Source organism: Solanum verrucosum, unplaced genomic scaffold (genome assembly GCF_900185275.1).
Source record: "Solanum verrucosum unplaced genomic scaffold, falcon-dt-bn FXZP01000252.1, whole genome shotgun sequence".
Classification (NCBI taxonomy): domain Eukaryota; kingdom Viridiplantae; phylum Streptophyta; class Magnoliopsida; order Solanales; family Solanaceae; genus Solanum; species Solanum verrucosum.
The window spans coordinates 4,463,436-4,478,021 of NW_026019988.1; the positions used below are offsets into that span (position 1 = coordinate 4,463,436).

Consider the following 14,586-nt stretch of genomic DNA (forward strand, 5'->3'; position numbering starts at 1 on the left):
TAATGGTTTTGAATAAAAAATTAAATCTGCATACGCTTTATTTTTTGTTGGACTATACAAAATATATTTTATTCATAATAATTAATATTTTAAAAAATTATAATATTTTTTTCTTTTTAACTGTGCAAAAATTATATTTAATTAGGTGAAATATAATATTATAAATTAGGAGAGGTGAATAATTTTGCAGGGAATAATGGTGACTGGTGAGGTTCGAGAAGAGATGAGAAAAGTATTGTTAAAATATTAAGTGCTGATTGCTCAACTTTGAACGTGGCTTCGTCCACTCTCTAGAAAGTCATTATATTCGCTCCGCTCAACCCATAAAACTTCTCAACTCTTCAAGGTATTTTTCTCTTTCCATTCATCAATTTCAATGCTGCTCGTAATTTTCTACAATTCAGTATAAGCTTTGTTCGATTTCAATTTTTTGATTTACTGTTAAATCTGCTTTTTTCAATTTTTTTCTTTTTTTGCATTCTTATTTTGGATATTAGAGTTTTAGATCATTTTGGATGCTGTAAATTATGATTCAGTGTAAGCTCTGTTCTATTTGAATTATTTGATTGTGAAGTTTTACTGGAAAATTTGCTTTTTCCAGTAAGTTTTTTTGTATTTTTTTCGGAGATTAGAGTTTTAGATCATTTTCAATGTTGCTGGTAAGTTTTTTTTTAAAAATAATTATGATTCAGCTCTGTTCGATTTGAATTTTTTGAATTCGAAATTATACTGTAGAATTTGCTTTATCCAGTTAGTTTTGGTCTTCTTTTGGAGATTAGAGTTTTAGATCCTGTATCGTTTGCGTAGCTGTTGAAGGAGGACTGCTGGATCGTGATTTTTTCTGCTTTTATAGGACTGGTGTTTAAAACTTCATCTTATCGCATTCTTATGCTACATAGATTTTCTATGTTCTCATGTATTTTCATTTTCCGGTGATTATTTTAAATGCTGCTTGTAATTTTTTACAAGTCAGTGTAAGCTTTGTCCGAATTGAATGATGAGATTTTGAAATTTTGCTGAAAATCTGCTTTTTCCAGTTGGTTTTTGTCTTTATTGTAAAATCTGTTTTTTTTTTCCAGTTAGGTTTGGTCGTTTGTAGAGATTAGGATTTTCGATCCTTCAGCATTTAAATTGCCTTCGCAGGAAGACTGCTGGATGGTAAAATTTTGCTTTTATAGGAGTAGTGCTTTAAACTTCTGACTTACTGCATCTAACGTTGCATAGATTTACTATATTCTCTTGTATTTTTGTTTTCAGTTGATTGTTTTCAATGCTGCTCTTAATTTCTTACAGTGCCGTGTAAGCTCCATTCTATTTGAATTATAAGATTTTGAAATTTTACTGTAAAATCTGCTTTTCCGGGTTAGATTTGGTAGTGTTTGGAGATTAGGATTTTCGATCCTTCAGCATTTGAATTGCTTGTGCAGGAAAACTGCTGGATCGTAAAATTTGCTTTTATAGCTGTGGTGCTTAAAACTTTAAATGGTGAAGGGATTTGTTTTCTACTAAAGCTAAACTATCAATCAATTGACTGTCTGAATCCTCTACAAAATTTTCTTTTTTGATAGCCGCGGTTCTTGCATGCACCTTGACTACTTCCATGGTACTTGCTACCTCCCACTAGTACCTGCTCTATCCATAAAGGCTTAGACACATGCGAAGAAATCACCTAGTGTTTTTGCCTCTTCTAAGATTTGAACCTGAGATCTTATACTTATCAATCCAACTCTAAGCCAAACCCTTGGGTGTTGAATCCTGTATAATTATTGTCTTTCATTTGGGCACATTTCATGCTGATCCGTAAAGCTAAACTATTCAAATAATTCAACCGAGGATACCTCAATCCCAAACTAGTTGGATTGAATGCATGAATCCTCGGTTATCATTTTTCTCTATTCTGGCTTATTTCATTCTCTAAATGCCCAAAGCTGAACTATTTTATCAATCAACCACACCTCAATACTAGACTAGTTGGGGTTGACTGTATGAATCTTCAATAACAATTTTGGGCTATGCGGGCCCATTAATCCTAATACGGCAAACTAGACTGTGGAGGTTACGTACATTCTAGAAATTGATTTTGAATGTTGATTAGTATCTGTCTGTTTGCTGCTGTTCCATTTGAATTATTGATTATTTTATTTCCTGTTATTCTTACTAGGTTATTTCTCAAGGTATAATGATTGTGTGTTGAAGTTTTGGTCGTTGAAGGTTTATTGATACTTTTGAAGACTTTTAAATTCGATTTGAGGGATTGATTTACAACAATGGCATGGTTTAGAGCTGGGTCTAGTGTGGCAAAGCTTGCCATTAGAAGGGCTGTGTCTCAGGGTGGTTCTTATGTGCCAAGAACTCGCATTATTCCATCACAAAGTAGATATTTTCATACCACAGTTGTCAGGCCAAAAGCGCAAGCTGCACCAGTCCCGAGGCCTGTACCACTTTCTAAGTTGACTGATAGCTTCTTAGATGGCACTAGCAGTGTCTACCTTGAAGAGCTTCAGCGTGCTTGGGAGCAAGATCCAAGTAGTGTAGATGAATCTTGGGACAACTTTTTCAGGAATTTTACTGGCCTAGCTGCCACATCACCTGGGATTTCTGGCCAAACAATTCAAGAAAGCATGAATCTTCTGTTGCTTGTGAGAGCTTATCAGGTTAATGGTCATTTAAAAGCCAAATTGGACCCATTGGATTTGGAGGAGAGGGACATCCCCGATGTTTTGGATCCAGTATCATATGGGTTCACTGAAGCTGATCTGGACCGAGAGTTCTTCCTTGGTGTTTGGAGGATGGCTGGTTTCTTGTCTGAGAATCGCCCCGTGCAAACCTTGAGGGCGATTTTGACAAGGCTTGAGCAGGCTTATTGTGGCAGCATTGGTTTTGAGTACATGCACATTTCTGATCATGATAAATGTAATTGGTTGAGAGAACGAATTGAAACTCCTACACCGAGGGAGTACAACCGCGAACGACGTGAAGTTATTCTTGACCGGTTGATGTGGAGTACTCAGTTTGAGAACTTCTTAGCCACCAAGTGGGTGGCAGCCAAGAGATTTGGGCTTGAAGGTTGTGAGACTTTGATTCCTGGCATGAAGGAGATGTTCGACAGATCAGCAGATCTGGGAGTTGAGAGCATAGTAATTGGGATGCCACATAGAGGTAGATTAAATGTTTTAGGTAATGTTGTTCGAAAGCCACTAAGGCAAATTTTTAGTGAGTTCACCGGTGGTACAAAACCTGCGGATGGAGCTGGTTATGTGGGAACTGGTGATGTCAAGTATCACTTGGGAACTTCTTATGATCGCCCTACTAGGGGTGGTAAGAGAATTCATCTATCATTAGTTGCAAATCCAAGTCACTTGGAAGCTGTGGACCCAGTTGTTATTGGAAAAACTAGAGCAAAGCAATATTATTCTAATGATGTGGATAGAACAAAGAATATGGGTATTTTGCTCCATGGTGATGGTAGCTTTGCTGGACAAGGTGTTGTTTATGAGACATTGCATTTAAGTGCTCTTCCAAATTACACAACTGGTGGAACCATTCACATTGTAGTGAATAATCAAGTGGCCTTTACGACTGATCCAAAGGCTGGAAGATCTTCTCAATACTGCACTGATGTTGCCAAGGCTTTGAGTGCTCCAATTTTCCATGTCAATGGTGATGATGTCGAGGGAGTTGTTCATGCCTGTGAACTTGCTGCAGAATGGCGCCAGACATTCCACTCAGATGTTGTGGTTGATATTGTCTGTTATCGTCGATTTGGTCACAATGAGATTGATGAACCATCCTTCACCCAGCCCAAGATGTATCAGGTTAGTTTATCTTGAAGTTCCTTGTGCTTTATGCAGAGTTATATTCTCTTCCGGTTTTTCGGCTGAAGTTACTCATTTACCTTCCAGTTTTAAGTTATAACTGATGCAATTGAACAGTATTAATATGTTTACCTTCTCTGGGATCCAACTGGGCTTCTTCTGTTCCTTTTGACTGCAGTCATATCATAATATTTTGTTCTCAATGGTTGTTACAGGTCATCAGAAATCATCCTTCTTCATTGGAGATCTATCAAAACAAACTCCTACAATATGGTCAGGTGACAAAAGATGATGTGGAAAAAATACATAACAAGATCAATACAATCCTTAATGAGGAGTTTGTTGCTAGTAAAGACTATGTCCCTCAAAAAAGAGATTGGCTTTCAGCCTTTTGGTCTGGATTTAAGTCACCTGCACAGCTTTCACGTGTTCGAAACACTGGGTATGGCTATTACTTTTCATCTTTCTGTAACTAGTGTAATTTGAACCTTGAATTATGAGACTCAAATTAAAAACACTGGTTTGCAGTGTCAAACCTGAGATCTTGAAGGATGTTGGGAAAGCAATCACCTCCCTTCCAGACGATTTTAAGCCTCACAGAGCAGTAAAAAGGATTTTTGATGACCGTAAGAAAATGATTGAGACAGGGGAGGGCGTTGACTGGGCAGTGGGAGAAGCTCTTGCTTTTGCAACATTGCTTGTGGAAGGAAATCATGTTAGGTTGAGTGGTCAGGATGTTGAGAGAGGTACTTTCAGTCACAGACATTCTGTTATTCATGATCAGGATACAGGGGCAAAGTACTGTCCTCTTGATCATGTTATGATGAACCAAAATGAAGAGATGTTCACCGTGAGTAACAGGTATATTCTGATGGTTGTTTGATTCATATCAGTGCTTGCAGTGTTTTATCATCGTTTATGTCAATTTCTATCTGGATATTTGTCTATGAATTTGAATTTTTAGTTTCTATTTGATCCTGCTGATTGTATCTAGTTGTGGTGGGTATATTGCCTCACTTTGTCTGTTGCGAAAACAGAAGTGCTTTTGGATGCTTATGAGACTATACTGCAACTGATCTTTGATGTCATTGCAATTTTTTTTTTTTGAAATTGGTAATTGTTTCTATTTCAGTAGAACAGTACAACCTTTACTGAAATCCATATTTACACAAGGAACTCTAATAATACCAACCTATCCCTATAATGAGTCTAAGACATCAATGATAGAGACGGTATCATTAGAGTAAATTTGATGACACCAAAATGTCATTGCAAATTTTTTATCTGCCTAAGAACTTGATGAACATGATGAACAGTTGTAAGTGTTCAGAATGTTTCAACTCGTGCATTTGTAGCGAAGTACTTAGCCTTTTGGAAATGACCTAACGATATATGTCTTTACCTTCTGAGTTCCAGTGCGTTGAAGGTTAAAAGTGCAAAAATGCACCAACACCTGTTGCGCCTTAAAGCGATCTAAGATTTAGTGTGAATAGAGGCGGAGATTGAAGACATCTCCTATAAACATGCAAATACAGACAAATATACATATGGATATATGTTATGCTTGAAACATATATAAATTATCCTGAAATATGAATAATTTATTTTTCATATCAGAAAAGTGTAGAAAATTCATTTATCGAAAAGTAAAGCAATGTCATAGCAGTCTTTTGGATTCCTTCCACTGATTTTATTACTTAACTTTCTCACTCAATGTTTGCATGCTTTATTTCCACCTTTAATTGTTTTCCCATGATAAAGTCACTTAGTAGCTTCTGTAGAATCCTTTAACTGATTATATTTCCAGTCAGGGTCTTTTTTCTTGAGGTTTCCTTGGGACAACTCCTCTACCAGTCTTATTTATAAAGACTACATAAAATCAGAGAGAAGGGATCGAAGCCCAGCTTTTGCTCCCTCTTTCTTATAGAAAAGGCTTCCCTTCCCATTGTTGTAGTGACTTATAGGACTTCCATCAATTCAGTCTATTTGGTTCTTGAGATGGTTGTCACTCCTCCTAGGACTGAAATAATAATCCTTGGCTGATGGGTTCACATTCATCCTGATTATCATCCTGTACTGTTAACCAATAGTTGTCCATTTAATGGCATACTCTCAATAGTCAATTCATTTATTTTCTTCATATTGCACGCTTGAACTATTTGTTATATAAGATTTGAGTAACTACTAACTAATGCAAAGTGCCTATGAATTGATTCCATTATTGCAGCCATTAGTGTCAATAATATAGGGTGTTAAGGATGTATTTAAGATTGATCTTCCTTAAGGTAGTTGCATTCATTACCTACTCAAAAAAAGATATCTGCAATCATTTTAGCACAAGATCTTAATAGGATAGAACCGATAGAGCACTGAATCTGCGGGGTCTAGCATATTAGTAGTTCAATTATACCTTTCTCGGCCTTTTGGCAAGATCTGAGTTGAACCTATGTGTATATAATATTACATTGGTATCTAAAAAAGGCCAGCACATAAATTATAAAGTAATTTCAATCGATATTTTGAAAATGAAGCATGTAAGCATATAACATTCAGAAGTAGAACAAGGGAATGCAGAGGATCTAAGAACATAGTGATTAGTAGACTAACAGAACTAAAAATAGAATTGACCGAAAAACTAACCAAATCCTACAAAGCTTCTCATTAGCAAAATTCTGTTTGTACTGGGAATTCCACAAGCTTATTTTTTGTACAACAACCAAAAATAAATAAGTACTAACATGTTAGGATAATTAGATTATTCTTAAATCATTCAATTATACATTTTGAATGCCGACCCCAATTTGTTTAGGACTGAGGCGTAGTTGTTGTTTATGCATTTTATGGTTGTCTCAAATTGCCTGATAGAAGGGCTGTAATATATGACTCTTATGTATTGACCTTGTACTTCTGTGCAGCTCTCTTTCAGAGTTTGGTGTTCTTGGATTTGAACTGGGTTATTCCATGGAAAATCCAAATTCTTTGGTTCTTTGGGAAGCCCAATTTGGTGATTTCGCCAACGGGGCTCAAGTAATATTTGACCAGTTCTTGAGCAGTGGAGAGGCCAAGTGGTTGCGCCAGAGTGGGTTGGTTGTGCTTCTACCGCATGGTTATGATGGCCAGGGCCCTGAGCATTCCAGTGCACGTTTGGAACGTTTCCTCCAGGTACTATAGCTAATTTCCATTTCCATAAAGGGAATCACTTCTTATTTAAAGACTTCCTCCTTCCTCTTTGGTTAAGGAGCATTAGCCCAGTCACATGAAATGAATATGATTTGACATGCTAACATTCTCTGAGAAAGAAAAAAGATCAAAATGCAACAGGTCTAGGGCATGTGAATATAATGAAAGCAAGCATTCCGTGATGCATACTAGATAGTAATAAGGTCCAAGTACATATACCACACCAAATTTGATGCATTTTGTATCCTTTAATCCTAGACAGTTTTGAAGAGCATTGTGTTTCGGTCTAACCTTCTTTATGGAATTGTTGCATCTTGCACTGTTTGGTTACGAGATCTTTATCTGTCTTTTGCTAGTTATTAGCTACATGTTACTATGTTATTTAACCATATGATACAATTTCAATTAGCCACATGGTGGAAAATGATGTTTGGGTTCTGTATATCTTCTCCTCCAAAAGCAGGAAAGATCACCATTAATGAACATGTGTTGCTTTGATAGTTCTAAAATATATTGTTACTTCTGTCCATTGCTTAATGTTACACAATGATTTTTCATTGCAGATGAGTGATGATAACCCCTATGTCATTCCGGACATGGAACCTACATTAAGGAAACAGATTCAGGAATGTAACTGGCAGGTGGTGAATGTAACAACTCCTGCAAATTATTTCCATGTTCTCAGGCGTCAGGTATGTCGGATTGCAAGTTTTTTTAAATTTTTTGAGCTCATACACATTTGTTTTTCTCATGAATTATTGCCACCTTCTCAGATTCACAGAGATTTCCGTAAACCTCTCATTGTAATGTCTCCAAAGAACTTGCTTCGTCACAAGGACTGCAAGTCAAACCTATCTGAGTTTGATGATGTCCAAGGCCACCCTGGTTTTGACAAACAAGGTACCAGGTTTAAGCGCTTAATAAAAGATCAGAACGATCACTCAGATCTTGAAGAGGGTATCCGACGCCTGGTCCTTTGCTCCGGAAAGGTGGGTTAGTTTGTCGTATACTTGTATTTCCTCTTAAGTTTGTCTATGTTCATGTCGGACACATATAGTTGATTCATTTAGCAGGTATAGATGCAGACTGCATGACAGAAGTTAGATGGACAAAGTTTAAAAAAATTTAGTGGTTGACTTGTTTCACTCATTTTTTTTTAATAAAAGACTTTTAATGGATGTCCCTGAAGGGACTGATGTGCTTTTGTTTGTTCGCTGTTCATTTGTGCTCACAAGTTGCTAGCATTGAAGTATACTTTCATGACTTCTCCCAGGTCTATTATGAGCTTGATGAGGAGAGAAAGAAAGTTGAAGGGAAAGACGTTGCAATCTGTCGGGTGGAACAACTTTGTCCTTTCCCATATGACCTCGTTCAACGTGAACTGAAGCGATATCCAAGTATGTTCTCTGAAATAGTCTTAAAACATTCAGATTGCTAGTGTAATGTAACCTGTAATACTTAGTGAAGCTTATTTGACATCATTTAATTGTCATGTTACCAGATGCGGAGATTGTTTGGTGCCAAGAAGAGCCAATGAACATGGGTGCATACCAGTACATTGCACCACGTCTTTCTACTGCGATGAAAGCACTGGACAGAGGTAACATAGATGACATAAAATATGTTGGCCGTGCTCCTTCTGCTGCCACAGCTACTGGTTTCTACCAAGTTCACGTGAAAGAACAGACCGAGCTTGTCCAGAAAGCCTTGCAACAGGATCCAATTAATTCTCCAGCCTGAAGCTGAGGCTCTGTTGTATTCTTTGCACAAAGTACCAAGATTGATGCTGAAATAAATCTTTCAACTCCACACACAGTATTTTGAGGGTGGAAGTTCTGATTCTTTGGGGAACAGGGAAATATTATTTGTCCTTTTTTTAACTTAGAATTGTACAAATAAAATGTCAAAAACAAGTCTCTGTTCCTCCCTTTTTTATTCTTCCAAGAGAATGAAGTTCATGATTGGTTTCGGAAAGTTTGCATACAACCTACCCTCACTAGACCCCTAACTTGTGGAACCATACGGGATATGTTGTTGTCCTTGTTATGTTTTACTTCAGACTTCACTTATGGAATCACACGGGATATGTTGTGTTTCACTCCAATTTATCATTGAAAGAAAAAAAAAAAAGAATGAATGCTATCCTTGTTCTTCTTTAATTTGTATATCTTTTTTCAATTGCTTGTTAGTATCTCCAAAGCTTGTATAATCTAATGTTTGTCGCTACTCATAAAAGATGATATTTTTTTCTCTTTTCCTTTTTGTCAGTTGAAGCATATGATGCACAACAGTAGTAGTGTAAAAGGGAGGCGGAGCCAAGGTTACGAGTTTGGGGGTTATAAATCAATTTTATTTGGGGGTTTACATGTTAATATACATATATTTATTTATTTTTCTAATACAAATATAAGGTTTACGAAAAAGCTAATGGGTTCGTCCAAATTCATGAACCCCATCTAGCTCCGCCTTTGAAAGTTAGGCACCTTTCTCCAATTACAACATGGTGGAAAAAAAGTGATAACTTAGGTGTGTTTGATTTGGGGGTTCCAACACATGTCTTTATTCCATTCCTGTAGCCCCATCCCTACCACCCCATACTCTATCTTTTCGTCATATAATATTCATTTAGATTATACACAAATATTTTTAGAATAATATTTTCTATATCCTTAACTATTGGTAAATTCCTTTTTATTGATTTTTGAAATATTAATAACAATACAATAATAGATTAGACTTATAATTTATGATAATTCATAATTTGATAAAAAATCCTATATGATATCTTCCACTATAGAGTACAATATAATGATATATTTACATTGTCCGATCATATAATAGGTAATTGTGCGCTTGAAAAACACGGATATCATACAAGTGTTCAACAAAGCTAAAGAGTTAGAGGAATATGAAACTTATCCGAAATATGTTATCTTATTTGTTTTGTCTTTTTTGAAAGAGTCATTAATTTATTAAGCTTTAGTTAGGTGAGGGAATATTCAAGAAAATTTCATAAATAGCAAAGAGATTAAATTTACTTACGTTTTATAGCTACAGTTTGATTAATTACGCTTCATAGCTATAGTTTCGTTTGCCATGAGTATTTTTATTTGTATATTTCGCTTGCCATATGAATTTTTCAGAACTCAATTTGTATATTTCTTTGTCAATATACAAACACGATAATTTACTATGATTTTTTCATAACTTATACAAATGAAACGTATCAACAAATCGTATACAAATAGTTATGGTAAGATATACAAAATCTTGATATATACAATTAGGAACTGAATTATACAAATTCTGGTTTTATACCATTAGGAACCGAATAGCAAAATTTAAGAAACTGTAACCGCTAATCATAAATATCCGAAACTCTAGCTATAAAGCGTAATGTACTATAAATGTTTACCATTTTGCGTATCCTAAATAGTATCCTCTCGAATTATTAGGGTAACTTTTTGAAGAATTTGCAATCGATAGCTTTAAAAGCACGTGCAATACAATAAACTCAATTGAGAAAATATTGGCGTAAGAATTCGATTTCTAATCTCTCTTATGGAATATCACCTTTTGTATCAACTCAATTATCCTTATCGTAACTTTTTCTTAATAAGCATTAATTTACATTAATTATGTAATTTTTTATACCATTATTGCATACAACTTTTTACGTTCAAAAGCAATAACTTAGTCACACCACACATGTAAAACCTATGGGGGGAACAAATAGAATTGCATCTCTATTCGCAGCGTCACTTAGTTAGGATAAATAAAATAAAATATATTGTCATGAAAGGATGAGGTGTATGCCATTTACACTAAAAAAAAATAATAATTTGGAATTCATCTTTAATTTCTAGCCCTACGTTTTCTATATTTTTTTTTTGGTTGGATTCGATATTGAAAAGTGCTTTTTTTCTATATCCATTTTGGGCATGACTAATTTAAATTTACCTCATAAAATTTTATTTCAAGAGGTAATTAAACGCTTTCAACAATTTTATATTGAGAGCTTCAGAGATCAAAAATGAAAAAAATACTTTCGACTTCACTATAATCTTTGATAAGATATTCCTGCCCATATTACATTGCTTGAACTATATATAAAAGTAAACTTAGAATTTAGTAAATTGAGAGTTGTTGTAATTTATTATATTTGTATATCATTTTTAAATAGAAGGAATTATTCTAAACAGCAGTCCGTTAATTGCTAATTCATATATAATATATGTATAACTAATATATAATCTATGTATACTAACTAAGAAAAGGAAATAGTAAATCCGATCGACTATTTATTTGTGTAAACATTGCATATGATCAGTGAGCCATTACAAGTGTCCGGTTAGATCTACCAATAATTATACAATGTATTATGTATCCAATCACAAAGAATAGTAGTGAGTGGATTAATTAGTAATTTCTGACCTATATATCAACTTTAAATATTAAATTTATTTGAATAAATAATTAAAATTCTGAATAAACAATTTATCAATCTATTGTCATATTTTATTTTAACTTGTAAATAAATTTCAACTTTGAATATTCTAAGATTGTGATGGTTTTAACTTTTAAGATATTGTTTTTAAGGTGGTATTAGTCTATTATATTTTTTTTTTATTTTTTTTTATTTGGTGTTTGGTATTGAAGCCTGACTAAATTTAAATTGTATGTTGCTAGGCTCATTTTTAGGACAGTGCTTCCAACATAATTTTTTCCATGTTCATGGTTCAAATTCCAGACTTTTGATTAAGAATATGGAGGAATTTTAATTATCCCATCAACTCACGTTAATATTGCCTATTATACATATGCATATTATTTTTGAGAAAGTACTATTTACACACATACATTTCTTGTTTTCCCAAGCAGCATCGCATGATCGATAGCCCCACTAAAAGGGTAAAAACTTATTCGCATCGATTAAATATTAATATAAAATTATATTAACTTATTAGATTTAAGCGATTTAACGAGCTAAGAATATATATAAACTAATTATGATCAAAAGAAAAAAAAATCTGTGCATAAATACAAGTTATGCATTTGTTGATTTAGTATAAAATTCTATACGACTATATTTTTACCTCTAAAAAATGTCTCCGTCATGACGGAGCTAGAGGATGGAAGGGGGTTCGGTTTCAAGAAAAAATTACATTACAAGGTTAATTTTTTTAAAGGATAAGGTACAAATACCCTTAGACTATATCTGAAATCTCAGAGACACACCTTAACGAAACTAAGGTTCTATTATCCTCATGAACCCATTTTTATGTAATTTTGTACACCTTTTTGACTTACGTGGCATCCAAATATCTCCCACGCGCATTAACTGCGTGGAGTCACGGAGTGTGCCACGTAAACCAAAAAGTATACAAAATTACCAAAAAGAAAAAAGAGTTCGAGGAGGTAATAGAACCTTAGTTTGGGTAAGGTGTGTCTCTGAGATTTCGGTCATAGTCTAGATGAGTACTTGTACCTTATTATTTTAATGTATACTATTGATATGTTTTCAAATTCTAGATAAAAATTCTGGCTTCGCTACTGATCTTCGATAGATGCTAGTGGTGCTTTCACAATGGGATATAGGCATCTGGTTTCAAGAATCCCAGCAAATGTCAAATTGCAGTGAATGCCTAAGTGAAAGGGATCTGACTAGGAACTCCAGATGATATGATGACTCAAAATTATTTATGTTGTTTGCCCACAGCTATTATATGCTCAAACTGTTACATTAATTTGTGTGTTATGTTGGATGATGTCTCTCTATTGATGAATATATAAAGTACATAATTTGTTTTTTTAGTTTCGTGTTTGATGTTCAATATTTATTTTAAGATTCTGAGTGTGTTGAACTTTCAATTATCAAAATTGTTTTTATTTCAAGGACTTGAACACAAGACCTCCTTAAAACATTTGGAGCCCATTTCGAATGCTTCTATAATCTTGGAAGTTTGTACGTTTTTTGGTTTTCACACTGCTAGTTAGAGGCGGATCAAGTATTTAAGTTTTATGAGTTAAATTCTTAAAGTTTTTAGCATTTATCTATTTGTATTTCTAAATTTATGGGTTCACCATACTTATTATTTATTACATGCTTTGCGTGAGTGTATATGAACTCGTTGTCACTACTAGATCTATATCCACTGCTGCATCTAGTGTTTGATATTCGTATTGAGATTCGATTAATTCAAATTTATACCATCTAAGACTCATTAAAAAAAACACTTAATTTTTTCTATATTCAAAACTCCAACCCAAAATCTCTCATTAAAATTATAAAAAAAAAGATTATTTATCCTATCACAAGTCACATCTATAGTAAATTTTCCTCTTTTATCTCATCATAACAAGATAATATCAAAAATTGTACATCCTATGTAAAAGCACTTACCTAACGAACTAATATAAGACAATCCATTATTCTCCCCCTTATCTTTGTGATCATGGTTTACATAGTCAGCTTTTTTTAATATATAAATTAAAAAAAAAATAAGTTCAAAATTTAAAATTCTAACATAGTTTATTTTGATTTATCAAGTTTAAAATCGATTATTTGTTCTCGCTTAATAAACTCCTTAACGAGTTAATTTTATGTAAGATGGCATAACTTTGTTTACTATAATAGTAAATTTACAAACTTATTTTTTTTCATTAAAATGATTGGACTTTATTCACTGTAATAGTAAAGTTGCAAAAATACTTCACCTGCAACAACGAGAAAGTCACTAAATTATTTTTATCAAATTAAAGCAACTTAATTTTACTCAATTTCTTTATATATACGCACATAGAGTTAAAACTTGAAATTCCCTCTAGAAAGTACCAAAAGATCTCTTCAATAAATACTTCAAAATTGCTTAGTAATTATTCACTTTTCTCATGTAAAAAATGCAAGTATACTACAAAAAAATCAACATGATGATGACACAATCTTTTTATATCTCCAATAAGTATACATTTTTTTTTTGATTTTTATAATCTTTTTAAAATTAATAGTATTTAAATTCTAATTTTAGTTTTTATACTATGACTCTCTATTTAATTTGCAATTATTTGAAATGACATTTTTAGTCTCATTTACTTGTGAATATTCACAAATTTTCATAATTATTAGTCTTTTCAAAGTTCAATTATGTACGTATTACGTTAAACTTGTAATATTATTTCATATTTGAGAATTACTCATCATGTTCTAATTTATGACGGTGTTCAAATTTCGATAATTAACCTTTTTTATTTTCACAGTGAACTCGGACATAAAATTCTTAAATTTCTTGAAATAAAATTTATATGTAAAAATTACTATAAAATTATAACAATTGACAACTCAAAATATTTATAAAATATAAGAAAAAATCACAATAAAAAACTCATTTTAACTCTTGAGGTTAAAAGGTTCCAAATTCCACATATATTATAATGGAGGACTAATGTACTTCTAAAATGAGTCTAAATATAATATACTTTAATCAAAGGAATCAAATACACATATTTTAATTTTATTTTAATTAATTAATAGAATGTTAAATATGTTAAGTTATACCTTAAAAGGATCAAAATCAAATAAAACATAATTATT

General features: G+C 33.2%; 2 protein-coding genes across 4 annotated transcripts in view; both read left to right on the plus strand.

The window, feature by feature from the left end:
* Positions 1 to 14,586, plus strand: part of LOC125818561 (histone H4) — a 400,968-nt gene that overhangs the window by 30,001 nt on the left and 356,381 nt on the right. The gene's annotated exons all lie outside the window — the stretch shown is intronic.
* LOC125818541 (uncharacterized) lies at positions 182 to 8,969 on the plus strand. 3 transcript variants are annotated; one of them, XM_049498027.1, is made up of 9 exons: positions 182 to 346; positions 2,162 to 3,815; positions 4,031 to 4,257; positions 4,344 to 4,676; positions 6,731 to 6,977; positions 7,559 to 7,687; positions 7,769 to 7,984; positions 8,269 to 8,392; positions 8,497 to 8,969. In XM_049498027.1, the coding sequence occupies exons 2-9, from the start codon at positions 2,268 to 2,270 to the stop codon at positions 8,733 to 8,735; spliced, it is 3,063 nt and encodes a 1,020-aa protein (XP_049353984.1). In that variant the 5' UTR covers positions 182 to 346; positions 2,162 to 2,267; the 3' UTR covers positions 8,736 to 8,969. The 3 variants fall into 3 exon arrangements, with proteins under 3 accessions (XP_049353984.1, XP_049353986.1, XP_049353985.1); XM_049498029.1 differs by lacking the exon at positions 182 to 346 and adding an exon at positions 747 to 858; XM_049498028.1 differs by lacking the exon at positions 182 to 346 and adding an exon at positions 1,428 to 1,603.

Bases quoted from the DNA above. Each gene is read 5' to 3' on its own strand.
- LOC125818541 (XM_049498027.1), top strand. From the start codon at position 2,268: ATGGCATGGTTTAGAGCTGGGTCTAGTGTGGCAAAGCTTGCCATTAGA. The intron at 3,816-4,030 runs GTTAGTTTATCT...TGGTTGTTACAG, and splicing joins CCCAGCCCAAGATGTATCAG to GTCATCAGAAATCATCCTTC. The intron at 7,985-8,268 runs GTGGGTTAGTTT...GACTTCTCCCAG, and splicing joins TGGTCCTTTGCTCCGGAAAG to GTCTATTATGAGCTTGATGA.